The sequence below is a fragment of the Balaenoptera acutorostrata genome, chromosome 20, assembly GCF_949987535.1.
Source record: "Balaenoptera acutorostrata chromosome 20, mBalAcu1.1, whole genome shotgun sequence".
Classification (NCBI taxonomy): domain Eukaryota; kingdom Metazoa; phylum Chordata; class Mammalia; order Artiodactyla; family Balaenopteridae; genus Balaenoptera; species Balaenoptera acutorostrata.
Window position 1 is genome coordinate 62,092,008 of NC_080083.1, and position 27,586 is coordinate 62,119,593.

Here is a 27,586-nt window from a genome sequence, read left to right on the forward strand (position 1 = left end):
CAGCACAACGACCACTCAACTGAGTTTCCAAAAGAGGGAATTTTGCCCGAGTGCCTGACAGCCCCGCCTCCCTCCGGCTGCTCAGGATGCTGGGAGAAGATGGTCTGGGCTCTGTGAACCTCCGCAGATGATCTGTCCTAAGCCAGGTGATGGGGTTCTGGGAGCGCCATCGCACTTCTCCGCCAGGCGCGGCATCTCCCAGCCATGCTGGGAACGAACAGCTCTAAAAAACAAGCAGGGGGTCAGCCAATTAGAAAATAATTAATGGATTATCACCAGATTCCTCCCCAGGGGACCTCAGTGTGAGCCCTTAAAGCAGAGAGTATGTCATCTCTCATCACAGCTTCATAACGAGAGAATGTAGCAAAATATAAATTCTCAGGCATGCAGCTTGAAATAGCTCTGCTTGCAAGGGCTTGGCATCATTGCTTTTGGCAGGGAACGTGGGTCCAAATGCCAAAGAGAGACTAGTTATTTCAGCCGGAAAGGACAGAAATTAATTCCCAGGATCGGTTCAGTCTGTCCTGACTCAGGAGAACCAGGAAATTTACGAGGTGCTACGGTTAGAAAGACGGAAGGACGGCAGGCAGGATTTCTGGAAACTTTAGCATTAGAGCAAACATACGCTATCCAAAAAGCATGCAAATCAGCTGCTCTTAAGTAAGCCTGTGATTCCCATTAATTGTCTTTCCAGAAAAATACAGAGGGTAGTTCTTACAGAGCTGCGCGCCCACTGTGGGTGAGATAAGGAGCACATTCACTGGTTCCCCAAACTTTATTGAGCACCTGTTGCATACAGCAAGAACAACAGAAGAGACGGGAGGTGTATATGGATTTGCAGGAGTGAGAGAGAAAGCTCACATCCAGGTGCAGAATTGGAAAAGCTTCAAAGAGGACGTTCCTTGGGAGTCGGACCCTGGAATCTGGAGATGAAAATGTGGAAGTCGGCATTCCCATGGGAGGAACAGCCGGAGGTGGGGAGGAAGGTCTGGGAGCCTTAAACATAGTGCTTAGGTAGGAAGGGAATGGGGGCGGGGAAGACTAGAAAGGGTCAAAGGGGCTCTTGGGGGAATACCAGAATCAGGGCTTTGGACCAGATTTCACCGGCAGCGAGGACATGGCGAAGGATTTTGCAGGAGGGAGACGCGTGCTTGGGGCTCTGATTTCCAGATAATTCGGCCGAGATCGGAGCCTGGAGAGACGGGGGGGAAGACTTGAGTCCTGAACATCCGTTAAGAGGCCACTGCAGGCTCCAGGCGAGGCGTGAGGGCTGAGGTGGCAGGGCAGCAGGAGGCAAGGGAACACTGTAGAGGTTGCAGAGGTGAAACTGCGGGTTTGAGGAACGATTTGGAGGGGACAGGAGTCAGAGGTGCCTGCGCTTCACAGCCAGGTCACCTGAGCAGTGACTAGCTTGTTCCTGGAACTAATGGGGCCTCGACTGCACCTCCTGACCCAACCTCTCCGCTTTATGGGCCATCAGACAGTATTCTTGCGTATTTCTTTGCAGGGTCTGGTGCCAAAATTATCCCCAAAGGGCCTGACCCCGCCCCATGAGGAACCTAAATACAGTGGAGGCATCTACACCCTGAAACCAAGTGTGGGGAGGGGGCCTATCCTTCCCCTTGTCTTTCCTCCAGACCGGAAATCGAGAAACCGAGGAAGTTTTTCAGGCCTGAAGCCGTGCGCTCAGCGGCTGGGAGCGTGGGGCGGGAGAGGGTGGCGCCCAAGCCTCTGAGAACCTTCCAGGTCCTTCCTGAACCCCCTGAGTCACAGCAGCTGTCTCCCCTCCTTGCCAGCATCTGGCCCCTGAATACCACACCCCAGGGGCTCTGCCCTGAGGATCCCAGGAGGGACCAGAGTCCGGGATGGCGTCCTCCACACGCTCTTGGCTCCCCACATCCCAGGAAGAGGACCCAGGCCCTCACTTAGCTGGGCGGCAGCAGTTGAGGTGCCCGGCTCCAGGCTTCCCACCCAGCCCCAGGCCAGACCTGCCTGAACAGTCAAAGGATGGAGAAAGCATTTTTCTCTAATGCCCCAAAGATAACTTGGCTACTGCTTCCTTAGCACACCTGCAGACCGCAGACGAGCCACAGTGGGATTCCCGGGTCCCTGGGATGATCGGTGACCTTGCAGACGTGCCGGGGCAGGCGAAGGGCAGTGTGTAGCGCAGCAGTAAGACGGAGGTCCTTCCCTTGCTTACAGGATGTTCCGAGGATTTTGCTGTGGCTTGTGAAGCCGGTGGTTTCTAGTGACCCACTGCAAATGTGATGATCTACCTGCTCTCTAGCAGTAATAATAGTTAAAAATGGCAACCATCCTTGGGCACCTGCTGAGTCATAGGGTAAACTCATTATAAATTTTGAAATGGAAAGTTGCCCTCTGAAAAGATGTACCAATTATACTTTCATCAGTAATGCAGGAAAGCATTATACTCGATGCGACTCAGTAAGCCTGTTTAAACCCTTTTAAAGTTTCCATTTTAAAAGCATCTTATAATCGTAAAATTCATGTAGGTAACTACACAAGTTGGTCTACATAGGAAAACTCTTAAAAAGAGCAATAATGGGGGACTAGCCCTACCAGCTATTAAAGTGTTTTATGAAGTTTTTAAAAAGTTCAAACTATCATACCAGAGCATGGCTAGACAGAACATGAAACAGAACGGAGAGCCCAGAAATAGACCCAAAAATATAAATGGAAATTTATTGTGTGAAAAAAGATGACATTTTTAATCAGTGAGATTTTTAAAAATGGACTGTTTAATAAATGATTTTTAGAGAACTGGTTAGCTATCTAGCGTGGAAAAAGGTGCATACCATACTAAATATTTTTTACATACCTTTTACTAAATATTTAAATGGAAAAAATGAAACCAGAAAACACTAGAAGGAACCATGATTTGCTTTGATTTGGCTTTGTATTCCTGTCACTTCAAAGTGAGACTGGCTTTTCTAAGTATAATGTAGAAGTCAGAGCCTGAATAAAAGGAGTGGTCATTTCAACCTTATAAAAATCAACATTTTTGCATGAAAAAAGATCATCCCAAATAAAGTCCAAAAATCGGGGTGGGGGAAATATTTGCAAATCATAGTAGGGAAAAAGAGCTGATTTTCTACATGTGCACAACCAATAAGAAAAAGATGAACAACCCAGCACAGACATGGGCAAAGGAAATAGAAATGACTCTTGAACACGTGGAAAGATGCTCAGCTGCGTGGTCAGCACAGCTTAACTCCTAGCAAGATAGAGATGCACGTTTAAAATACACGGATATACCATTTTTCACCTATTAGGTTGACAAAGATCAAAAAGTGTCGTAACACTGTTGGCAACGCTTTGTGAAAATAGTCTCAGACACTGCTCACCCTTGGAGGAGGGCAGCTTGGTAATTTCTGTAACAATGACAAATGTATTAATATCTACCTTTGACCCATCAATTACGCTTCTAGAATTTCACGGTACAGACGTCCTCCCGCACAAGGGAAACGTCACAGGTACAGGTTAGACTTCACAACATCGCTTGCGGTAACAAAAGATTTCAAACAACCTAGATTTTTACCAAGAAGGAATAAGGTGAATTCTGTGATTCCCAAACACTGGAATACTAGGCAGCCTTACAAAGGAATAAGGAGCGTTCTGGGTGCTGAATTGGAACATTTGCCAAAACCTAGTGACGAGAGCAAAGCAAGTTTCAGGACAGCGTGGATTTTATGCTACAAAACCTATAAGGGTAAAAGGGGAGAGAAATGGGAAAAAACTGGCCACATCAGTTACCTCTGGAGATGGAAGTCGGTGAACGGGCAGACAGGGATGGAAGGGAGATTTTTGAAATTTAAAACTTTGAACCATGTAAGTATTTCCTATTCAAAACAGTTTTTGTGGAAAACTCCAGTACTTCAGAGGGTGATGAGGAGAGTGGATTTTACTCCTCACCTTAAGGTCATGGGACTTGTAACTGAGGTTTTCTTTTTATGAATGAAAGCAACATCCCATCAATACTTTGTGCTTTATTTTTTGGTATCTACTTTATTTCTTCCTTTAAAAGTAAGGCTAGTTTAAAGACCAGGATTATCTTGGCTGATACTCTACATAACAATCCCTCCCCCCATATATATAATATTTTTAAAATATAGTGATATTTACTTTTGCCACATTGAGCTGCGTTTTTAGAAATCTACTTTCTTTTTTTCCTTGGGTATAACAAACAGGTAAAAAAAAGCAGGTAATTTCTGTATTCGCCATATTTTTTTACTTTTTATTTTATATTGGGGTATAGCCGATTAACAATGTTGTGTTAGTTTCAGATGTACAGAGAAGTGATTCAGTTATACAGATACATATATCCATTCTTTGTCAGATTCTTTTCCCATTTAGATCCTTATTACAGAATATTGAGCAGAGTTCCCTGTGCTGTACAGTAGGTCCTTGTTGGTTATCTCTTTTACCATTGTTATGTTTGCAAGCACACAACCATAATCAGAGCACAGGCCAGTGTGCTGCAGAAGGGGCTCTCCTCTGGGGGCCAAAAAGCCCCAACCTGTCACATTTGCCAGTTTCCATGGTGTAAATTCTCCCACGACGGCAGATGTCAAGCTACCTGTCCAAGCCAGCTCCAGCACACCCTTGCTGGCTGTCCCCAAGGAACAAAGGGCACACAAACAACGTTTCTGATTTAAAAAAAAAAAGAAAGAAAGAAAAAAAATAGACAACTCTGAGCAGCTCTACCTTAACCATTAAAAAAACCCAAAAACAAGCAAACAAAAAACCCAGTGGGAAGGACCCCGTGATGCCCTTTCTTTGTGCTTCCCCCCCCGCCCCCGCCCGGGTTGTGACACTGGCCCTGGAAAGGGCAGAATCGCTAACCAGAGAGCTATGCATCCCCACCCAACAGTAAATATGAACGTTTTCAAGAACGAGTCGTCCTCCTGCGGAAGTTACACTCAGTTTGCCACATTTGTTTTTCTCTCCGGAGGCTGGAGCCCCGACTGTTGGACTGTTGTTGTAGCTGGAACCCATCAGCTTGCAGCTCCACTTAAGAAAACTCCACCTCTTCCCCAGCCCTGCTCCCAAATCCCAGAACCATTGTTTCTCTTTCTGCTGCTCTAGCTCAGGGTGACTAACTCAGCTCAGGACTTTGCAGCCTTTCCACCAGACTCCCAAGGGAGTCGAGCAGTCCCAGAGTTTAAGCCTCAAAGTAGCCTTGGGAACTAGAGCCTGGCCCGGCTCTCTTTTAAAATAAAAATAAATGTGAATAAAGTAAGGAAGAGCTGGCCGGTGGCCTGCAGACCTAGTAAACTGCTAGGACTGAAGCAGTTTAACATGAGACACTTCGGATAATTATACCAGTAGTTCAAGCCTCCCCTCCACCCCCAGCTGGAAGGCTGCCTGCCCAGAGCTTGCTGTCTTGGGGGGACGTCCCAGCCATCTTTTCTCACCTCCTTTTGGAAAACAAAGATCTCCTACACTTCTAGTAAATTTCAAGTATACAGTACAGTGTGATTAACTAGAGTCGCCATGCTGTGTATTAGATCCCCAGGGGTTATTCATCCTGCACAACTGAAACTTTGCACCCTTTGACCAATATCCCCCCGTTTCCCCCGCCCTCCAGCCCCTGGCAACCACTGTTCTCCTCTCTGCTGCTATTAAATTTGACTTTTTCAGAGTCCACATAGAAGTGAGATCACTCAGTGTCTGTCTTTCTGTGTCTGGCTTATTTCACTCGGCTTAATGTTCTCCAGGTGCACTGATATTGTTGCAAAAGGCAGGATTTCCTTCTTTTTTAAAGCTGAATAATCTTCCGTTGTGTGTATATACCACATTTTCTTTATCCATTCATCCATCGACAGACATTTCGGTTCCTTCTGCTACCAGCCAGAGAAAACTCCCTGCTTTCAAGAGTCATGTAACTACATTAGGCCCTGCTGGATAATCTCCTCATCCCCGGTCAACTGTGCCACGCAACATAGAATAATCCTGGGAGTGACAGGTCATCATGTTCACAGGTTCTAGAGATGAGGGCGTGGAACCTTGAAGGCCAGTTCTAGAATTCTGCCAAGCACAACATCTCTATTTTCTCAGAGATATGTGATGTGGTTTCTCTACATTTATTCATTATTTGGCTACCTTAATAGAAAGAAAACATCTTGAATGGGGGTGGTAATTAATCCTCTTCTGCTCTGCACTGGGCGATCCATGTTGGGTTCTTGCATTTCATTCTGGGTGTGAGAAATAAGAGGGAAGTGGGACTTCCCTGGTGGTCCAGGGGTTAAGAATCCGCCTTCCAATGCAGGGGACGCAGGTTCGATCCCTGGTCAGGGAACTAAGATCCCACATGCCGCGGGGCAACTAAGCCCGCACGCCGCAACTACTGAGCCCATGTGCTCTAGAGCCCATGTGTCACAACTAGAGAGAAGCCCACGTGCCGCAACGAAAGATCCCGAGTGCCGAAAGGAAGACCCGATGCAGCCAAATATTTTAAAAAAGAAAGAAAGAAAGAAGAGGGAAACAGATCCACATAACCAAAATCACAAATGGATTCACACCGTGGCCTGGGAAGGTGGTGAAGGGAATGCAGAAACTCAACCTGAAGATGGGAACTGAGGTCACGTGACATCCATCTTCAAATATTTACAAGGCTACAATGTAAGGAAGGAATTTGTTCTGCATAAATCCAGGGGATAGAGCCAGGACTCCTTGATGGAAGCTCTAGAAAGACTTTGGCCCGGTATTGTTGACTTGGTTATATGACTAGATACTTTATTCTTTGTTGTTGTTGTTTGTTTATTTTGATACTTTATTCTTAACAGATTCAGAATGATAAAAGAAAACTTTCAAAAGGGATAGCAAAAAATATTGAATGAGGGGTGGATTTTAATATGTTTGACATGATATAAAGCGAAGGTCTCCAAAAGTAGGGGCACCCAGAGGCCACCAGGACCCTGGAGCAGGTACCAAGAAGGCTGGGACCAAGAGCCGCCAGACATCCCTCCTTCCACATCAGTTTATAAAACTGAGCCTCTTCCTCAAGACAATTGACTCTCACCCAGGACAGCGTTATTATTTGACTGTATTCACACAGGGCGAGGTGAGTGCAGAAAAAAACAAAACAAAACAAAACAAAACTCCATTCCCTCCTGAGGGTCTGGATTCTTGGAGGTAAAGTCTGAGGTGACCAAGTAAAATTTTCTTGGAAAACTACTGTTTTCTATTAAAAATGATTGTTTCATTTTCCTCCCCATAACGTGTCTATATTTATTTTAATATAGACATTTCCTCCCCATAACGTGTCTATATTTATTTTAATATAAAAGTAATTTTAAAAACTATTTACCAGTGAGAACATTTGACAGGCCAAATATCGGCCGTGTTTGTTTTGTTATGTACCCCACCACAGACCTCAGAGGTAAGGTATCACGGTTTGAGAAATACGGATGTATAGGGGCACCCAAACCCTGCCCCATAATCCCACCTAGCCCGCCCCGGTCAGCTTCACCTCGCCAGATGACACGTGCCGACTCGCCTTGCTTTCCAGTCAGAAGACCTCCATCTTTTCACTCAGCCATCTATTTTCTCAAACATCCTTCCTCTCTAATCCTCAGATATACCTGTCCCTCGCCTGCCTCTCGTAATGTCCATGTTGTCCCCAATCCAAGAGCACACCCTACATCTCCCCTTCAATCCAAACACCACCCACGTGGATCCAGCTGAAGTCCACTTTCTCCCATCGGAGTCTTCCTCTGACTACTTCACCATATAATCCTCTTTCCCTTCCCCAAAATGTTAAGGCGTTTTTGTCTGAACACATGTCCAGCAGTTGATTACAACTGCCTTATATTTTGCTCTGATGATTTCATAGACGTACCGCTTGTCTCCCAGACTGGGCTCTGAGCCTCTGCATGGCAGTGGCATTGTTTTTCAGCTTTTTCTTTTTATCCTGGCAGAAAAGTGTCCTGAGCAGGACCAATAGTACATGGCTAATTAATTCTTCTTTTCTTATAGGACGTATTGATTAATCTCACTCAGCTTCCAGCTCTCCTTAACAATCCTGACCCTCATTCTTTTCATTCTCATCAATTACCTTCTCTCTCCTACCTCCTGACTCCTAAGGTCAGGAAATATTGGGAAGTATAAAATACAGACTTTTTCATGGGAAAGTGCCGGAAGAGGCCCAGGATCACTCCCTGAGATTCCAGATTATACGAGGCCCCTAATTTGCCTCTTAACCGTCTGCCGTTTTCCTTCACAGTATTCGTCATGGTCTGTGGTTAGGTATTTGTGGATGTATGTGTGGCACTGTGTAACTGTTTGCCTGTTTCGCTCACTGGATTGTAAACTCTCTGAGGGCAGGGAAGCCCTGTGGCCGCTTTGTCCCCCATGGTACCCTGAGCACAGCGTCAAGCCTCCTACATATCAGGTGCTTCATACTCTTGCCAAATGAATGAAAGAACGGAGAGTCCAGACAAGGCGCCTCGGCAGGTCTTTGCGCCCTTGTGCCCCCAGCTGAAGAAAAACTCTTCCTGCTCTTTCAGGCGACACAAGATATACAAGGAGCAGCTGAATCTCACTTCCCTGGATTCCCCGCTGCAGCTCCGCCTGGAGACCAGCTGGGTCCAGTTCCACCTGGGGATCAGCCGCCACGGCCTGTACTCCCGGTCCAGTCCTGTCGTCAGCAAACTTCTCCACGACATGAGGCACCTTCCCACCATCAGCGCTGGTGAGGGTCACAGGACCAGGCGGGATGGACTGACTCTCTCCCAGAGAGGCTGGGTAAACCCCAATCAGGCCAGGCTCCAGGGTGAAAGAGTAAAGGGTTGATTCTGACACCCAAGAGAGAAAGAAGAAGAAAAACACAGACAGTGATCTCTTTCCCTTTGAAAGAGATCTTACAACCGTGATCTCATCACAACCCCATAAGGGAGGCACAGGAGGTGTTCCGTAGCTTACAGAAAGGCGATGGCCACCACCGATCCAGTGCTCCTTTTGAATCTGGCGACTCCCTCTTACACAGTGATCTCGTGATGTAGACATTATCACTGCCGCTTTACAGATGGGAAAACTGAGGCTCGGACAGTTTAAAAGTGACCTGGCCGACGACCCAGTGGTGGCCTGCTGCCTGAGGCCTCGAGCACTACGCCAGCCTAAGGGACACACTGAGGGATTTGCAGACACCAGCCAGCACCGGTTTCCCCACCAGCTGTTGCTGGAGCGTCCACGGAAGAGCTAGAGAGCATGGGGCCTGGATGCAGCGGGCTGGGAGGCTGCGGCCCCAAATGGGGCTCGGGGAGGTCCCCTACTGAATGCGCAAGGGCCCCAGGCTGCCTTCCAGCCTCCCCCTCTGGGGTCTGAACCAGAGTCGAGGGTTCTCAGCGCCCTGCTCCTCCTTCACAGACTACAGTCAGGACGAGAAAGCCTTGCTTGGAGCCTGCGACTGCACCCAGAGTAAGTGGCCTGGCCCCGCCCGCGGCCACCCCGGCCCGCCCCGGGCCCTGGCAGCGCGCCCCGGCTACGCCACGCCCATGCCGTGGCCCCGCCCCATCCCCGGCCCTCCCCGGGCCCTGGCCCCGCCCCCGCCCCCGCCCCGGCCCCTGGCCTCGTCCCCGCCCCCGGCCCTGGCCGCGCGCCCGGCTACGCCACGCCCATGCCGTGGCCCCGCCCCATCCCTGGCCCCGCCCCCGCCCCGGGCCCTGGCCCCGCCCCATCGCCAACCCCGCCCCACCCAGGCCCCGCCCCACTCCCAACCCCGCCCCAGGCCCTGGCCGCGCGCCCCAGTCACGCCACGCCCATGCCCTGGCCCAACCGTGGCCCCGCCCCACCTCCATCCCCCACCATCCCCTCACTGCCCTGTGAACCCCAGTACCTGGCAGCAACGTGGAGGTCCAGCTGTCCCCTCCATGGGGATCCGTCAGGAGCTGAGGCGCATGAGTCCCTCTGCCTCATCTCTGAGAACCTACATTTCTCCCCACCTTCCCGCACAAAAGAAACGGCATTTTAGAGGACCTCTTGGGTAGGACCCTGCTGGGCGGCATGTGGTCCTTGGCCCAGCATCTTCCGTAGCATCCAGGAGCTTGTCAGCAATGCAGAATCTCAGTCCCCGCCCTGATTTTCTGAGTCAGAATCTGTATTTTCACAAAATCCTCAGGGAACTAGAGTACATTTTCAGATTTAAGAAGCAGTGGTGCAGGACGGTGGTTCTCAACCCGGCGGCAGAGTAGTCACCCAGGGAGCTTTAAAAATTGCTGCGTCTTGGTCCCCACCCCAGGGGTTTTGATTTGATTGCCAGGGGGAAGCCCAGGCATCAGCATTTTATATAAAAACGCTCCAGGTGATCCTCATGCAGCCAAGGTTGAGACCCCCTGGGGTAAATGATGAGTAGAGTCAAAAAGATAGGCGTGAGATACACCACGGTCCCTGCCAGGGCGCTGTGACTTGGGTACGGGTGTGCCTGGACACTGAGGTCCCACCAGCCACTGCCGGCCACGAGAAGCCCCCTCCAGTGACCTCGACGAACTGAGCACACGTCAGAAATTTCCGTGTGTCACGACTTGTTAAAGACACAAGTTTGTAGGGCCTGGGGCTTCCGTTTTCTTTAGTTTCGCCCCTGCCATTTGCCACTTTTTAGAAGGCAAAGGTGAGGGAGGCATTATCCCGCCCCTCGCGGGGCTGACGGCAGGGCCGGGGCAGGGCCAGGCGAGTGCGGTGCCCAGGACACACATCAGGAGGCAGTACCCACTGTCAAGATCATGCACGTGCACCTCAGGTGTCACCAAGCCCCATCACAGCCCAGGTGGCCAGTTTTACGTAGGAAGAGATATCAATAACCAAGTCTAATGCCATGTAACAGGGGGCATAATCAGAGTCTCTAAGGCACAGTTGAAGCAAAGAGGAAGGGGTCAGCTCTTCTTAGGAAAACATCCTTTGGGGTTTTCAGCGAGTGTCCCTCTGGGGAAAGCTGCACTGTCTTGCCCTTTCCCTGTAACAGCAGAGGAAGTTTTGTCTTGAGTCCCCGGACACACTCTCCATGGCCTGACCCGATGGATTGTACCCTGCCGGCTCTGAGAGCAAGTCCTGCCCTTTAGGGTCTCAAGGAAGAAGGGCGAGGAGAAGCAAGGGGCTGGGTTTACTGAATGAGGAAATGATCACAGCCCGGAGCTTGGGCCCAGAAGCATCGTTAACTCCCCCTTCTCCCCAAACAGTCGTGAAACCCAGCGGGGTCCACCTCAAACTGGTTCTGAGGTTCTCGGACTTCGGGAAGGCCATGTTCAAACCTATGAGGTAAGTGAGTGCTTCCCTCACCTCCATATGCACAGCTGTGGCAGCCCTGGGGGAGTTCTGACCAAAAATGAATAAAAGTGGTCTTAAATCTTTAAGCCAAGCTTTTATAGACTCTCTTTGGGGCCATCTGCACAAGCATACAACTGTTTTGGTGATAATGATTCAAAATAGTAAGAGCTGGGTCTTTGCTAGTATTTCTGCTACACACTTGACATGCATTGTGCCTTTGGATCATCAACTATCTTTTGAGTCGGGGACTGTTAATAATGTCCACTTTATGGATGAAGACACTGAGGCCGGGAGAGGCCAGCTCACCCCAACCTCCCAGCTGCAAGCAGTGGAAGCAGGATTCAAACCAGGCAGCTGGACTGCCAGATTCACACTCTACCTCCAGAAATGAGCCTCGCTTTTTTCCAGGGCTAGGACCCTCAAAAAGGTTAGAGGTATCTACATAATAATACTTGTTTTGATTGAAAAACTAGACCATGAAGAAAGGCTACCCTGAAGCGAATCACACTTTTTTAAAAAAATTTTATGTATTTATTTTTTATACAGCAGGTTCTTATTAGTTATCTATTTTATACATATTAGTGTATATATGTCAATCCCAATCTCCCAGTTCATCCCACCACCATCACCCCCCTCCCCGCTTTACCCCCTTGGTGTCCATACGTTTGTTCTCTACAGCCAATCACACTTTTAAATTAATTTCTATTTTATTCGTAACAACAGCAAATACATGCCTTTAAAATTTTGTAGTGTGTCCATGTGGGTGAAATAATATGTATTCAGTCTATGGACAGAGCTTGGTGTGCGTATGGGTTCCTGGCCCCCAAAGGGTCTGCAGCAGAGGTTTGAGATTCCTGAATCAGGAATCGTCCCCTGGACACGACATGCCCAAGAGAAAATGGCCCAGGAGGGGTCCCGTTACCCAAGTCATGCTTTCTGCCAGAAGGCACGGTCTTCCGGTGGAATCCCGTTCGGCTGACTTAGATTCCAAAACTTCCGTCAACGGAGAGGCATACTGAAGGCCCTGTAGGTGGGTCTGATGGTCGAATGAGCACTAAATAAAGAGTCTTAGCTCTGATCCCTGCACTGCCCTAGCAAAAACCCTTATGAAGCACTAAGCACTTACATACTTAGGCATATAAAGTACTAAGGAGAGCTTTATAATACATCAGCTGTGCGTTGAATCACTTGGGAAGCCTTGAAAAACCCCGATGCCTGAATCCCACCCTCAGGGGGTCCAATAGGATTGGTCTGGGGGCCCCCTCTAATCCCAAGGCAAGGACAGTCTTGAAAACCACTGCCACACAAGGAGATCCTCCATTTTTCCATGTGAAAATCTAAAAATCTAGTTATTTGGTCAATTTAAATATATAACGATGTATTGGGAGATTGGGATTGACGTATATACACTAATATGTATAAAATAGATAACTAATAAGAACCTGCTGTATTAAAAAGAAATAAAATTCAAAAAAGAAAAGAAACAGATGGAGTACTACAAAATAAATAAATAAATATATAACGATGTACATGAAACGAGGGAATGTCTGCCTGTATTAATTTACCGATGAAGAAAAATCTCATCATATAAAACAATACAGAGATTTGGAAATATTGCTCCCCCCCCACCCCAGTCTCACATGTCACTTGTCCAAAATTTTTGACATTGGTCCTCAGCCTCGCTGGAGTCGAGTTTGGGGTCAATGTTAAATCCATGTTAAATTCTGTCCCCGTCACCACCAGCAGCCTGTTTTAACCAGTTCAGTCAGGTAATAAAAGCAGCATCTCAGCTGAATGAATCTGTCCCAAACAAAATAAAGAAATTGAGAGGGAGCCCTTGAATATGGAAAGACTCCCTTTTCTGAGGGACAGTTTGGGGAGGGGGGGGTCTCATCTTATATTCAAGCCTATCAAGTACTAAAAAGAACTGTGTTCCTTTTAAAAGAGAGCAACAGCTTTGCACACACAGGGCAATCAGCCCAGGTCCAGAAGCAGGCACAAGATTCTTGGGTGCCACTCAGCTGAACACAGAGCCACCGTCGAGTTTGGGCCACTGGAGAGTTTTAAATGATCGTTATGGCTAGTCGTGCATGTTTAATGTAGAGTCCTAACTGAGCATCAGTTAGAGAGGAAGCAGAAGGAACACTGACGTAGAAACACGAGACGTTAAAGAGAAGCGTCAAAATAATGATAAATCTGCAAATTCACCATTTATCGCCAGATCCACGAATTGCGTTCTCTGAGCAAAATTCATATGTGGCACATTAAGATGTCTGTAATTTTTAAAAACTGGAAGCTAATGGAAAGTGGATGAGCTCTATTTGGGGGAGGAAAAACTACTCACACTTGTAGTGTTTTATTTGCAAGAAAGCCCATGACAGCCTGAAATCTCTTCTCTGCCTTGTCAATTACGAACAAAACGCAAAAAGTGCTCAACTGAACCAGCTGTCTCCCTGAGTATAATGCAAAAGCTTCCAACATTAGGTCACAAAAGCCATTTGATCTACGCTCACGCCATAACACAAAGTTTAATCTGCATTTTCTAAAATTTAGTCCCAAGCCACAGTATCATTTTAAAATGTATTTCTTGAAAAAGCATGCATTTTTTTTCTACAAGTAAACAGCATCTGTCCCTTTTTTAAAAAGGAAAGTAGAAATTTATCTTTGGGTAATACAAACTGACCACAAAGATTATATTTTTAATGTAATATAATTCAATAGATGCAATGAGAAATACATCTGTGCTTCTCAAGCTTTGGGAAGTACCGACGTAAAGGAGAAATGATTTTCAAATTTAAAATCATGCCTAAATATGCCATACAAAAGTGAAGAAATGATGGTTTAGAAAATTCTAAAGGGCATCCCAGAGATTGTGTATTCTCTCTTTTTTTTTTTTTATTTTTTCTTTACCTTTTTTTTTTTTTTTTTTTTCCTGGCCAGGGGTTAAACCCGTGGGGTTGCAGCAGTGAAAGTGCCGAGTCCTAAACACTGGACCGCCAGGGAGTTCCCAGACTGTGTATTCTTACATACAGAATTCAGGAATGCAAACGAGCTGAGGACACAAGGACAGTCCTTGCTGGCCTGGACATTCAGCAATGCTCTAAGCAGCCCTGGGTCAGGCCTGGGCTGTACTCTAAGTGTGGCGGCACCTTTTAAAGGAGAGTGCCCGCTCCGGGCAGCCCCCTGCCGTGGTTTCCAGGACTGGCTGGTATTTGGGACGAAGCGCCCGTCACTGTTTCCATTTCGGGCGCCGCGCACTTACAGCTCATTAGACAACATTACGCTGATTTACATTCACATTGCTTTCGCAGCCCTCGTGCAGCCCCGCACGGTGGATTATAAAATTATTCAAAGATCATCCTTCTTCCAAGGATTATCAGCACTGAGGCCAGTCAACCTGGGCCCAGCAGCCGGGATCCCCTTCATATTACTGGGAGGCACCTAAACGTACATAGCCAGCCGGCCCTTCATGACCAGGCAGGATGGTGCTTTTCAGGAATCTAGCAGGGATTCTTTACTGTATATAAGTACGTGTCCTCTGCATTAGCCTCCCTTCAATCTCTGGCAGGACCCGCTCTCACGACCCAGGTGAGGCGTCTCTGAGTTGACGGTCGATTCACAGACCCAGAACTTTTCGCTCTTCCGTGTCAGTCATGCTAAATCGCACCTGTAGGGCACTTTTCCTTTTATGAAGTTCGGTCTCGTACCCCACCTCTCTTAATCCTTGGCCCCCGGGTGTACACAACCTCTGGTGTGTTAGCCAGTGCCCTTGCCCAGTGTCTTCTGTGTATCTGCAGAAGAGTGGATTTCTTCCCTCCAACCACTGGGCTTTTCAGAGAATCAGCGGCCGTCACCAGAGCTGCTCGAGAAGGAGGCTTGGCACCGGGGGGCCTCCAGGATGGTCCGCGTCTTGCAAGAAGCCTCGCTCCTCCCGCCTGCGGGTCTCCCCAGCCGAGGGAGTCACGGGCTGTTCCTGATGTGCTGTCCCATCATCCGTGCCTCCCTGAAAAGCATAAAGGCGTGTCTTCCTTTCCGTCTGGTCATGTGTGTCAGCTCTTTTCTCAGGCCCCCAGCTGAGGTCTGAGTCCAGGGCGGGATTCCTTCCTTCCAGACAGCTGCGAGATGAAGAGACGCCCGAGGACTTCTTCTACTTCATTGATTTTCAGAGACACAACGCTGAGATTGCAGCTTTCCACCTGGACAGGTAGGGTCTGGCCCCAGGGAGGCGGCGCTGACTGCGGAGGCCAATCCCCAGAGGGCGCCCCAGGGAGACCCTGCCCCCCCCCCCACTTCTTCCTAGCACTTCATCTTCTTCGTGGGTCCCAACACCTTCAAACCCAACACGACCCATCCAACCCACGGATCGAAAATCACAAGGCCTTTTTTGTTATTTATTTATTTTATTTATTTTCGGCTGTGTTGGGTCTTTGTTGCTGCGCACGGGCTTTCTCTAGTTGCGGTGCTGGGGCCTCTCATTGCAGTGGCTTCTCTTGTTGCGGAGCACGGGCTCTAGGCACACGGGCTTCAGTAGTTGCGGCACACGGGCTTCAGTAGTTGCGGCACACGGGCTCAGTAGTTGTGGCTCGTGGGCTCAGTAGTTGTGGCTCACGGGCTCAATAGTTGCAGCTCACGGGCTCTAGGGCGCGCAGGCTCAGAAGTTGTGGTGCATGGGCTTAGTTGCTCCACGGCATGTGGGACCTTCCCAGAGCAGGGATCGAACCCGTGTCCCCTGCATCGGCAGGCGGATTCTTCACCACTGCACCACCAGGGAAGCCCCACCAGGCCTTTTAATGTATGTAATGAAAAGAGTCACGTAGTAAGAAAACTAACCCTGCCAGACTGCCCAAGCTACACCTGAACCTGACGTTGTGATTTGGCTCTAGTTTCCTGCCCTGAAAGTGGGGAGAACGTGCCCACGGCCATTTCCCCAAAGGGTCTCAAGGTCACGATACTAAAAGGGAGAGCACCTTCCTCAGTTTCCTAGCTCCCTCTGTTTGCCTGTCATTGCTACTCGAGGTGTGGTCTGGGGACCAGCAGCCTGGCCACCCCCTGGGAGCTCTTCAGAAATGCAGACTCTCAGCCTCACCCTGGACTCACTGACTCAGAGCTGCATCTGAACAAGATCGCGGGTGACTCACGGGCACATTGGAGCGTGAGAAGCACTGAGCTAGGACACAGCTTGGAGGGTGGAAGCTTTGCCCAGGAGGCCTCATGGGATAAGGATTCGTTTCCCACCCCTTCTCCCAGCCCCTTAGATGCAGGCTTGCCCTCGGCACGGTCAGCTCTGCACTGCGGAGACCCCCGCCCTCGGCTGGGTGTGGTCAGAAGGCCAGTCCATTTCTTTCTCTTTTTTCTTTTCATTTTTTTTTTTTTTTTTTTTTTTGGATCCTGCCGCTTGGCTTGCGGGCAGGATCTTAGTTCCCCGACCAGGGATCGAAGCCGTGTCCTCTGCAGTGGAAGCACGGAGTCCTAACCACTGGACCGCCAGGGAATTCGCAGCAGGTCCATTTCTAATGGGCGATCATCCCCCAGATCTGAACTGGGCTCCCCCTCTTTCAGGATTCTGGACTTCCGACGGGTACCACCGACCGTAGGGAGGCTAGTCAATGTCACCAAGGAAATCCTGGAGGTCACCAAGAATGAAATCCTGCAGAGTGTTTTCTTTATCTCTCCAGGTAGGCTTCTGGCCAAAGCAACACTCTGGGTCTAAGAATGTGGTTGGTCAGTGTGGTCTGACCTCCTGCTGGTGGCCCCATCCCCTATCAGGCGGCTACAGGCTGCCGTCAGACACTCGCACCCTGGGCCACCTGGGCGTCACACAAGGTGACGTGGGGATGGGAGACGGCTGGACATGAGACGCTCACCACCCTGGGCCCTGAACTCTGATGCCGGCCGCCCCCGAGTCAGATGCCACCCATCCGAACGAAGGCCGGGCTGGCCGCGTGGGCGCGATGCAGCGAGGCTGCCCCCACACTGTCTCTACTCTGAGACGTTTGAGAGCTGGTCCCCAGGATGTTCAGTTTAACAGCATCCACAAGCCCCTACATCGGGAAGAGGCGCTGTTTTCTTCTTCCCCGGCCTTTTCCCCCCGAGCCGCGGGTTCAGGGTTTCCCTTCCCGCCTCATGGGTTTCGTGGGGCAGGAGGACGGCATGCGTCCTCTTACTGCTCTCCTTCTCCGCCTCTAGCCAGCAACGTGTGTTTCTTCGCCAAGTGCCCGTACCTGTGCAAGACGGAGTACGCCGTGTGCGGCAACCCGCACCTGCTGGAGGGCTCGCTGTCCGCGTTCCTGCCGTCCCTCAACCTGGCCCCCCGGCTCTCCGTCCCCAGCCCGTGGATCCGCTCCTACTCGCTGGCGGGCAAAGAGGAGTGAGTGGGCCCCTGGACCAAGGACCTGCTCGCCTGGCTCGGGGAGCCCTGACGCTGCCTCAGTCCTCCTCTGCCTCGTCTCCCGTGGATCCCGCCGTCCGTTCCGTCCCTTTCGTTCACGCGTTTGGTTATAAAGAGCCCACTGCGTACCCAGCACTAGATGCTGGGGGGGACAGAAAGGACAGACCCGGGCTGTGCCTTCAAGAAGCTCTGCGGTCCAGCGGGGCGGCAGACGGTGGCCAGGCTGTGGGAACGCAGTGCCCACCTGCTGTCCCGCAGAGATGCCCACGGGGAGGCCGCGGGAGGGACCGGGCCTGCTGAGCCCACGCCGTGAAGCCGGGACCTCACGGTTGCTCCCCAGGGCGTGGTACACTCCCGGGCACAGGGCAGGTCCTCAGTTACTACAAGGCGACTGAATGAATGGGCTCGTCGATCCAGACACCCCAACCGTGGTGGGAAGAGGGGTAACCGGGCCAGAATCTCTGGGGGACGTGACAGATCCTTAGGGACTCGTGAAGGCTGAGGAAGACCCCCCCCCCAGACGAAAAGGGACCTGGGGGCGCTCTAGGCGGAGGAGCCCATGTGGCAGAGAGATGGCAGAGGATGGCTGGCGGGGGCGCTGCGAGCGGCTCGGGAGAGCGGAGGGCCAGCGCCCGAGAGGCTGGGCGAGGGGCCGCAGAGGGAGCAGGTGCCCCCCGGGCACACGGGCAGAACGGCGCCCAGCCGGGCGGGCGCTCGGGAAACGCGCGGAGAACGGGCCCCAGCCCTTCTGGCCCAGCGAGTCCACAGCTCCGGCGGGTCCTTGCCCAGGTCCTTGCCCAGCTCCTCCGGGGGGCGCCTGCCGCCAGCGGCCCGGGCAGGACCGGGGGGCCTGGATGCGGGCGCGGACGCCTTGCCGCCCGGCTTCTGCAGCCCAGCTCCTCTTCTCCCCCAGGTGGGAGGTCAACCCTCTTTACTGCGACACGGTGAAGCAGGTCTACCCGCACAGCAGCAGCGGCCGTCTCCTCAACATCATCGACATGGCCATCTTCGACTTCCTGACGGGTGCGTGCTGCCCGCGGGGCCCGGCCGGGCGGGGACCCTGGTGGCCTGGGCCACCGGCCTCAGTAACCTCGCGCCACCCACGGGCTCCAAGTGGTAGAGGCCCCGGGGACAGGAGCGAGCGGGCCGCCCTCGGGAGGGGACGTCACTGTGAGGGCGGGGACGCGGCTCCGCGAGAGGCCGGGCTCCCCTCCGGCCGGGGGGCTGCGGGGAGGCGCCCAGGGCAGGCGCGCCAGGAAGGCGGCCGTGCGCCCCGGGAGGCGGCCCGCGTGCTCCTGGAGCCCGGGCCGCGCCTGAGCGGGGGCGCCGGGGCAAAGCCCCCGAGTGGCCAGCAGCTCCCACGGGCTCCGGGCTCCCTCCTGCTCCCTCCGCGGCGCCACCGGCCACGCTGGGGGCGCCACAGCTGGCGGCCCGGCTCCGAGCAGCTCGCAGGCCTCCGAGCCCCGCGGGGCTCACGCGGCGGGAGCCCGCGCCCACGCCTCCCTCCTCCACAGGGAACATGGACCGGCACCACTACGAGACGTTCAGCAAATTTGGGGACGACGGCTTCCTGATTCACCTGGACAACGCCAGGGGGTGAGCGTGCCCACGGCCCTTCTCCGGCGGCGCCGCCGTGCAGCGGCCCAGGGGCGGCGGGCCCGAGCCAGGGCCTCCGCGGTCGCGTCCCGCCCCCTCCGGGCCCCGCTTCCTCTGCTCTTGATCTCGGCTGAGCGCCGCGTGGCTCTCCTCCAGCCTGAGCGCGCTAGGAAGCGGACCCACGTTTTCCGTAACTCACCCCACGCTCCCCTCCCGGAGACCCAGCGCGCGGCTCACCCTCGTGCTCGGCCTTGGCCCTCTGCGGCCGGTGGATAAAGGAACGGACGAACGCTTGCTTTTGCCAGCTGCGGACGGAGGCTCTTGTGACCTGATGGAGGAGAAGGGCTGCAGGGGCAGCCGCCGTGACCCCTGGCATTCTACCCCAAGCTGGGATTCAGAAACGGCAGAGGGGAGGCAGGAGGAAGCACTGAGGCGGGAGGTGGTGCCCGACCCCCCCACCCCGCCCCGGCGCCCCCGTGAAAGCCTGTCTCTCCTCCCCGCAGGTTCGGACGGCACTCCCACGACGAAATCTCCATCCTCTCGCCGCTCTCGCAGTGCTGCCGGTGAGCTTTCCGTTCAGGGACGGGTCACAGCTGTGACACTTCGTCCTGCTTGCCACCAAGCTGCGCAGGTCTGCATCCGTTTTCACTGGCCGAGGATGCGGGTGGGTGGAATGACAGGCACGACCTCGTTCCTTATGCTACAACCACAGAACCGCCCCCAGCACTTCTCACACCCTCATCTCCCAGCAGATGACTTAGGATCTAATCTTTTAAAACCTCTCGGTCGCCCGCTTTAATAACACACTCAGATCATCACTCACTTTCCGAAGAGCCCCGCGGCCCCTGACAGGACTAACCAGACCTCTGCTGCTCCCCGCACTCACATAAGCGCGTTAAGTGTGACTGCCTGATCGCCGGCCAAGCAAAATCCTGACTGAAGTCCCATGAACGCATGTCAGATTAGAGGAAGTACGCAGGCCTCTGCCTGGCCAACGCTTCTCCAGAGACTCTCTGCCCTGCTTCTACACCTCTCCGGTGCTGCAGCCGAGCTGGTCAAGATGGCCCACCTGCACAGCTGCAGGGTCCGGAGCTAATTAGAAATACGTGGGCCACACGTAACAGAACTATTTCCAGCTGGAAAACTCAGAGCAGAGCCTGAACTTCCTTTCTCCACTTCTTGGGGTAACTGACGTGTGCCTCCCTCCCTAGCCCCTTCCTCTGCTCCCGAGTAGGAAAGGCAGGAGTTGCGTATGACGATGCGTGGACACCTAAGCTGCTTGCACATCTGAGTCCAAGTCACATTCCCACATAAAAAGAAATCAAACTCCTACAGGCAAGGTTGGCCCTCCCCCACTTCCATCCCTGATTTTAGAATCTGACACAGAGAAATCAGAATCACAAAGTCGAGCAGAAACAACTTGGAGCCCAGCGGTACCCGCGGCCTCTGAGACGGCACACGTCTTCACCCTTTCACCTACTGGAAGCTTCTCTCGTTAGCTTTCAGTGTCCTCGAGAAGTCACTATTACACGGCACTTCCGTCCGGGCTCCCCGAGGAGCAGCCGATGCTGTAGCGTCACAGCTGTTAGAGCACAGATGCTCGGCGGGGCGACTCGGCCAAGGACCGCGAAGTCCTAGCCGCCACCCTTCATCCACTCCCTTCTTACCGGGTTCGCACTAAAACGCGCCTGAGAAGACACTGGGGGCCAAGGCTCTCCAGACGTCAGCCCCCAGCACTGTCAGCGGGGAAGGAAGTAAGTTCGAGAAGTTTCTTTCTTTGCGTTTACTTACCTGGTCCCCTGACTTTGTCCTTCCAGAATAAAAAGGAAAACGCTCTCGCACCTGCAGCTGCTGGCCCGAGCCGACTACAGACTCAGCGACGTAATGAGGGAGTCGCTGCTGCAAGACCAGCTCACCCCTGTGCTCACAGAGCCGCACCTCCTCGCCCTGGATCGCAGACTCCAGACTGTCCTCAGGACCGTGCGGGGCTGCATAGAGGCCCACGGAGAGCACAGCGTCGTGGCCAACGGCCCCACGGGACAGTCGGCCCCAGACTCTGGCCCCAGCTAGGGGCTGGACGAGTCCAACCTCGGAAACTACGCCTGGAGCCCGCGGTGGACTCTGGAGTGTGGACCACAGTGTCCTCACGGGCCCCGGCCAGGCTGGGGCCTGGGTCAGGAGCTCAGGAAGCAGGCAGGGCACTGGGGTGATTCCCAAAGAGCAGAAGAAGGGGGACCCACTGCACTTTCCTCCTTGGAGCACTGCCCCGGTTCCCTCCCTCCCCAGAAGCTCTGCTTCAAGGCCACACGCCACCTGCTGAGCCCAAGGGGAAATCTGGACACGGGCGGCCTGGAAGCCTGGCTCCCAGGAGAGAGCATTAACTGCAACAAATAAAATTACGGGCCATCAGATGGACACCCCCAGATCTTTATTATATCTACAAGGATCATTCCCGATCCAGATTAATATAAACATCTGGCATCTCACGAGCAGACCAAAAAAAAAAAAAAACCTAAATATGGTAACTCTCCAACTGGTTCAAAGTAGTCTGCGCACTTTCTATTCATATTCTAAGCACTATGGCCCAGTCTGAACACAATAATCCCTACTGACTGGTCCTAAAGTAATTTCTCAGAAGTGTCATTACAAGAGGTGAAAATAACATAGGGATTTGCTCAGAGTATCAGAAAAGCGATATTTCAATCCGAAGAGTAAACATCAATTGAAATAACATCAAGGCTGTCAAAGCTAGCATCCAGTAACAACAGAAGGCAAAACAAGGGTGGCCCTGAAGGTGGGACAGCAGAATGGGTCCAGCAGGCACATGAGCCTGGACTGAGACAGCAGAACAGCCAGGGCCGACCAGGGCCCACCAGTGACAGCCCTCCTTCCCCTAAGATTCAGGAATTGTCCCTCACCCATCCCCAAGAGGAGCAAGGCTATCTGGAGAAGTCGGACACTCTGGATGCCAGTCCCCTCCACAGCTCACTCAGAAAGGACTAAGTCAAGTTTACTTTCTAAGCCTCCCTCAAAAGTGGGCATCTCAGGGGTTTCCTGTCTCTTCAGCCTCCTCCCTGCTGACCTGCTCGTGTCTGAATAGGAGGCTGTTTCTTATTCAACAATCCATGAAAACACACGGGATAGGCGTGTATTCACATTAATCACTCAGCAAGTAAAAACGGCTGATTTCATCAGCTCAGCTTTTCTGGTACAGGCCAGAGGCGCAAATACCAGTACGAGTGGGGTGGGAAGAAGCTGTCGCTAAAGTGGGTATCAGGTCAAGATGCCTCTAGACGTCATCCAAGACTTCTGCAGTGTGCCCAGAGACCGAGGTGCTTCTGGCCCACCCTGGCTCCCCCCATTACTCGTACACTGCCCCAAACCTATGTCCCCATGATACTAACATCACTTCCATTCATGGAGCTCCTTCTCCATGTGTGAAAATCAAACGCGGGCTTCCAATCCTCCCCGACAGGCAGAATCCCTGACCCCCAGTGTACCTCCAAGAAAACTAAGGCTCAGGAAGGTTAACTAAAATCACGCAACTTAATGATTCAAAACTATCCCAAAGCGTTCTTTCCACTGTAACACAAAAACTCAACAGTAACTCACCCAATTTATGAAGTTGTATTCGTTGGCTTTAAAACAAAAATCAGTCTTTAATAGAGGAACCTTAATCCCAGAGCCTTGCGTTACTTTGGTGTCTCTACTGCCGCTCAGGGCCTCCCACTTCACAAATGGTTTCTTCTACTTCAAGCCTACATTTCGTTTTGGAGGAGGAGCCAGGTAATTACACACAGTGGGACGAGAGGAAAATATTCAGGCGAAGGTGTTCAAAGACTTTCACAAAATGGTCTGAAATTCCAAACTGCAGAGCCTCAGGAAGGTAAGTCCAGCTCCACCTTAACCCAGCCTCTTCTGTGACAACGGACTAGTTTTCAGATGGCCTATAATAAAAATGCTGGCGTACTTTACAGACTGAGAGTAACAGAACCGAGTTTGACCACAGTATGTCGCGTACCTAGATATCTCATTATTCACCCATCCATTACTTTTTCACTAATACCAAAATTAAGCCTCTACCATTTGTCAAAAATACCAGGAAACAAAAGACCCCAGTCTTAGAACTATCAAGTTCTTCCAACACGTTCATTTTGGACCACTGTTCAATATTCCACGACATAAAAACTCTCCTGTCTCTATGTAAGAACTTTTCATGTTTAGTTTTAGCAAACTAAAAAATGAAAGGGAACGGACAGCCCACGAGCTGGTGGAGAAAGGGGTCTGGAGGAACTCACTTAGCCTCCCCGAAAGTCAGGAGGACAATCTGAGTCTGAAGACGGTAAAAAGGGTAGTTGATTCTCTTATCTGTGGTAGTTTTATGGTTGATGAGGTCACCAAGGACACGGAATTGGCGGAGACAACCATCTGCCCCTAAAATAAATACAGGGTTGTAGGTTCCTGTGAGCTGAGCCTCTGGTGACATTTCTGTCAACCAACCAATAACGATCTCGAGTCCTGTGTTATGGTGTGTTGAGGACACCTCAGTTAGTATCCACTGTTGGTTCACGGACACTGAGCTCGGCCAACAGCACTGCCGCTCACGCCTGGGAGAAGCTGGCTCACACGCACCCCTCTAGAGACACGCCACCGCCTTCTCGCCCTCGGGACCCCAGCCAGGGCACGAGCACTCCCTGGGGGCCACTTTAAATAGAGAAATCACTAACAGGAAGTACAAAAATGCAAAAAAGTGGCACTAAATAGACCAAAACAAGGGCGCCTGATTTCAGCTGAAACTAGAAGGCAGAGTGGGCCTGGTCTGACCTCCGCCAGGCACCTGCGTGTCGGGAGACGCGGGCCCCTCTCCACTCAAGTCCGGGAATGACTGTGACAGTGCCGGGAGTACTGATCTGGGGGGTTACAAATGAATTTCAGCGAGTATGCAAATTTGCAAAGTTCGCAAATACAGCATCCGTGAATAATGAGGACCAACTGTAACTGACCTTAAGGCTAACAAAGATGATAAAAAGCCCTCCATCTAGTGGTGGCTTAGAAAACCACAAAGCTACTGAAGCTGCACTGGCAGAGAGCTTTCGCAAAACGAAAAAATTCTGCTCATTAGTGGTCTGGGTTTTTAGGCAGCATCAGGATGAAGTCACAGCTCTGGACTTCTGTCAGTACACAAATTTCAACTTTATATGTACACAGTAACACTGACTGCTGTGTGAAATTCCTTAGGGTAAGAAGGGAGAGATTTACCATTCTCCCTTTTATGTTCTCCTCTCCACAGTCTTTACTGATGGCTATTATTATGGTGATCGACACACTGCTTCTCCATGTTGTTTTAGTTTTAGCCCATCTAGAAATACACTGCCAGGGCCTAACAAAAATACAAAAAGGGTTCAGCTGTTCATCTGTGGTTGGAGATAAAGCAATATTAAGAAAACTAACATCATACTACTTCAATTTTATACTGTCAATATTTAAGTCATTAAAAAACAAAAAGGGATTTCATATAAGCCAGTGTTTTAGAGGGAAAATTAAACTACAACCAGTACAGTCAACCCAGGAAAATTTTCTTCAATTATATTGTGTTGTGACTCAAAAGGTTCCAACTCCAGCGGGTTGAGGGAGGGGATTACTGAATCTGGACAAAGTGCACGTGTTACAAAGCAGCACAACTTAAGCAATGTTCTAGGCAGTACAACATTATCTTCAATTTCACTGGATATAAAGAAATTAATTCCAATATGCGAATGAATTCAATTTAATCGTCCCCGCCTCAGAAATCTGAGAAATAAATGTTAGAAATGACTTTATATGCATGCAAGATATAGAAGCATACCTAAATATATGAATGCACATATTAAATTTAAACCAAAGAGCATGCTGACCTAGAAATGACATTCCCCCATTGAGTCTGGGAAAGTTCCAAAGCCAGAGAACCAGTCTACCCTCAATAAAAAGGAAACCTTTGACTTTTGATTTACTCTTTTCCTTCCATTGCTCAGTACAGATCTGCTACATCTCAATTACCCTTAAAGTAAGGTTTTTAGATTCATTCTTTGACAAACTGAATTGGAAAACACTGAAAACAAACATATTATTCTTTCAAAACACCGATCCCCTAATTCACTTTCGATTTTCATTTGTGCCCACCAATTAGCAGCTTCGGGGGCTCGGGGGAGAGGGAGAAGAGAAGCAAAGGAGAAAGGGAAGAAAAACTGATTCATTAGAGAATTAAATTATTTAATCTTTTTTATTACTTGACCTACCATTAAGACAATCTATAACAAAGAGAAGAGGGTATATCAGCACACACAGTATAATCAGGTTAGTGACCAGGAAACAACACAAAATGGTCCTTTGGCCACCTATGCTTTCTAGAGCAGTGGAGCTCATAAACCCACTCACCAAGCCCAGAAATAATGCCTTCTGAAGCCCTGAATATCCACTGAGACAAATGATGCCAATCGTGATTTCTCACATAGACTGCACAAAGATAAAGCTTTAAATGTGATCATTTTTAAATTCAGACTTAAATTTTCTTAGATTAAAAACTACAAAAGGGAGTAAACAGCAAAGCCAAATGACTTAAGAACAAAACTCATTTAGAAAGCATTGTTATGAATCTAAATATACATGAGCATGATTATATACATATATGAAACTGCACATTTATGGCATTCTAAATAATTTAGTTAAGTACAGTTTTGGCATTTAAACAAAGATCAAATTAAGCTTTAAGCTAATAAGAACATAATTTTTATTTTTAATCTTTTAAATATAAAAAGCTAAACACAAAATACAGACCAGAAAATCCTCATTTAGTAAAGATCGTTTTGAAAAATAAAAAATTCGAAATAAGGTGGCTTTCTATCCCACACTAAAATGTAAATAAAATCTCTTTCCCAGATTTATACTCCAAACTTAGTAACAACCCAAAAGCTGTTCAAATCTATGAAAACAATTTACCATGACCAATTTAAATTACCTGGGAAAGGGGTAATCAGAGCCAGATGCACACAGATGGAAAAAACGCTTGCAGTCACCCCCAGTATAACCCTGTATACTATATAAATCACAATGCAAATAAAAGTGCCTACATTATGGAACTGTGAAATTTTGTTTCAAAAAATAACAGTAATAAAAATAAACAGTTGGGTATCATTGGTGCACATGGAATAATGTAACAACACATAACCTTGATAAGGCTGGAAAATACTGAAATACAGTTAAGACTCAAAACACACGTTTACACAAAAAAGTCTGCCAGAGAAGTAAGATGGTAGATAGGAAAGCAGAACTTTTCAGTAGGATGGCCTTTTAGACCAATCTGAAACACAGACACATCCTACCCCACCCCCCAACCCACCATAAATTCTAGTTGATGTAAAAAGGGGAGGAAAGGTTAAAGCAAAGTAAAAAACCTCTTCCCAAACCTCCCGCCCCAGGGAATTGAGTGGGGCAAAGCTCCCAGCGCTGAACTCTGTCCCCCTGCCGCTTCTCCCTTCAGCAAGCCCACCTCCATTTTCGGTTATGACATTCAGTCTGTCTATTCCCAGTAAATCCAATCTCCTGGAGTCAGTGCTTAAAGACCATAAGAGATTATTATCCTGGACTCAACTGAAGGATATACATTAACCAAAACCTCTAAGTTAACAACCGAGAGTGCAGACCTCAAATTCTTATTCTCAATTCAGCATCTGATGATCAACATTTGGCACTAGCTGGGTAAATGAGGGTGGAATCAGAATCTGTGAGCTGAGGCAGATGCAGTTAAATCATTACCCAATATTTGCAGCTTATGATTTGGTGTGAACCTTAAAAGGCAGGTAGGTATAGATAGCCACACCTCAACATATTTTAGAATTGGAGAGGAAACATTAAGAACAAGATATAAACAAAACCAGGCAAAGTCGCTTGACAAATAAAAATTCTTGTTAAAAAGAAAAAGAACTGAACAGATCATTTCTACCTGATAATTAGCAAAAATGGGCATTTTTCCACCCTTAAACTAGTTTAAATACAGGCAGATGTCTTTCTACTATACTAAGATTTTTCTATATCTGTTTTTCCTAATCCTCAGAGCTTAATGAGAAATCGTTTATTCTATAAAGAAATATAGCATATATGGCCACAGTCTAGAATCTGCTTATGATAACAGGAAACTTCTGTCACTTGAAAGGCAATCTTGCACGGTTACATCATGACTCTACGGTAACTCACGTGGCGCAGGGTCTGCCCTCACCAGGAAGCACGGCACGCGCGGCCCAGGGCGAACACTAACACTGCACAGAGAGAAGCAGGAACAGCCAAGTC

The 27,586-nt window shown here is 50.0% G+C and overlaps 1 protein-coding gene across 4 annotated transcripts in view; it reads left to right on the forward strand.

The window, feature by feature from the left end:
• Positions 1-21,681, forward strand: part of FAM20A (FAM20A golgi associated secretory pathway pseudokinase) — a 46,135-nt gene extending 24,454 nt beyond the window's left edge. Inside the window, exons 2-12 of one of the 4 annotated variants that reach the window (XR_009006317.1) lie at positions 8,529-8,713; positions 9,388-9,438; positions 11,193-11,271; positions 15,392-15,484; positions 16,840-16,955; positions 17,467-17,647; positions 18,582-18,691; positions 19,183-19,264; positions 19,768-19,827; positions 20,764-21,018; positions 21,113-21,252. Coding sequence is in view for 1 of the 4 variants with exons in the window: in XM_057536158.1 (XP_057392141.1) it covers positions 8,529-8,713; positions 9,388-9,438; positions 11,193-11,271; positions 15,392-15,484; positions 16,840-16,955; positions 17,467-17,647; positions 18,582-18,691; positions 19,183-19,264; positions 19,768-19,827; positions 21,082-21,334 (1,210 nt within the window). In the remaining 3 variants the exon portion in view is untranslated. Of the gene's footprint in view, positions 1-8,528; positions 8,714-9,387; positions 9,439-11,192; positions 11,272-15,391; positions 15,485-16,839; positions 16,956-17,466; positions 17,648-18,581; positions 18,692-19,182; positions 19,265-19,767; positions 19,929-20,763; positions 21,019-21,081 lie in introns of all 4 variants that reach the window. The other 3 variants (XR_009006319.1, XR_009006318.1, XM_057536158.1) reach the window with 3 other exon arrangements.
• The last annotated feature ends 5,905 nt before the right edge of the window (positions 21,682-27,586 follow it).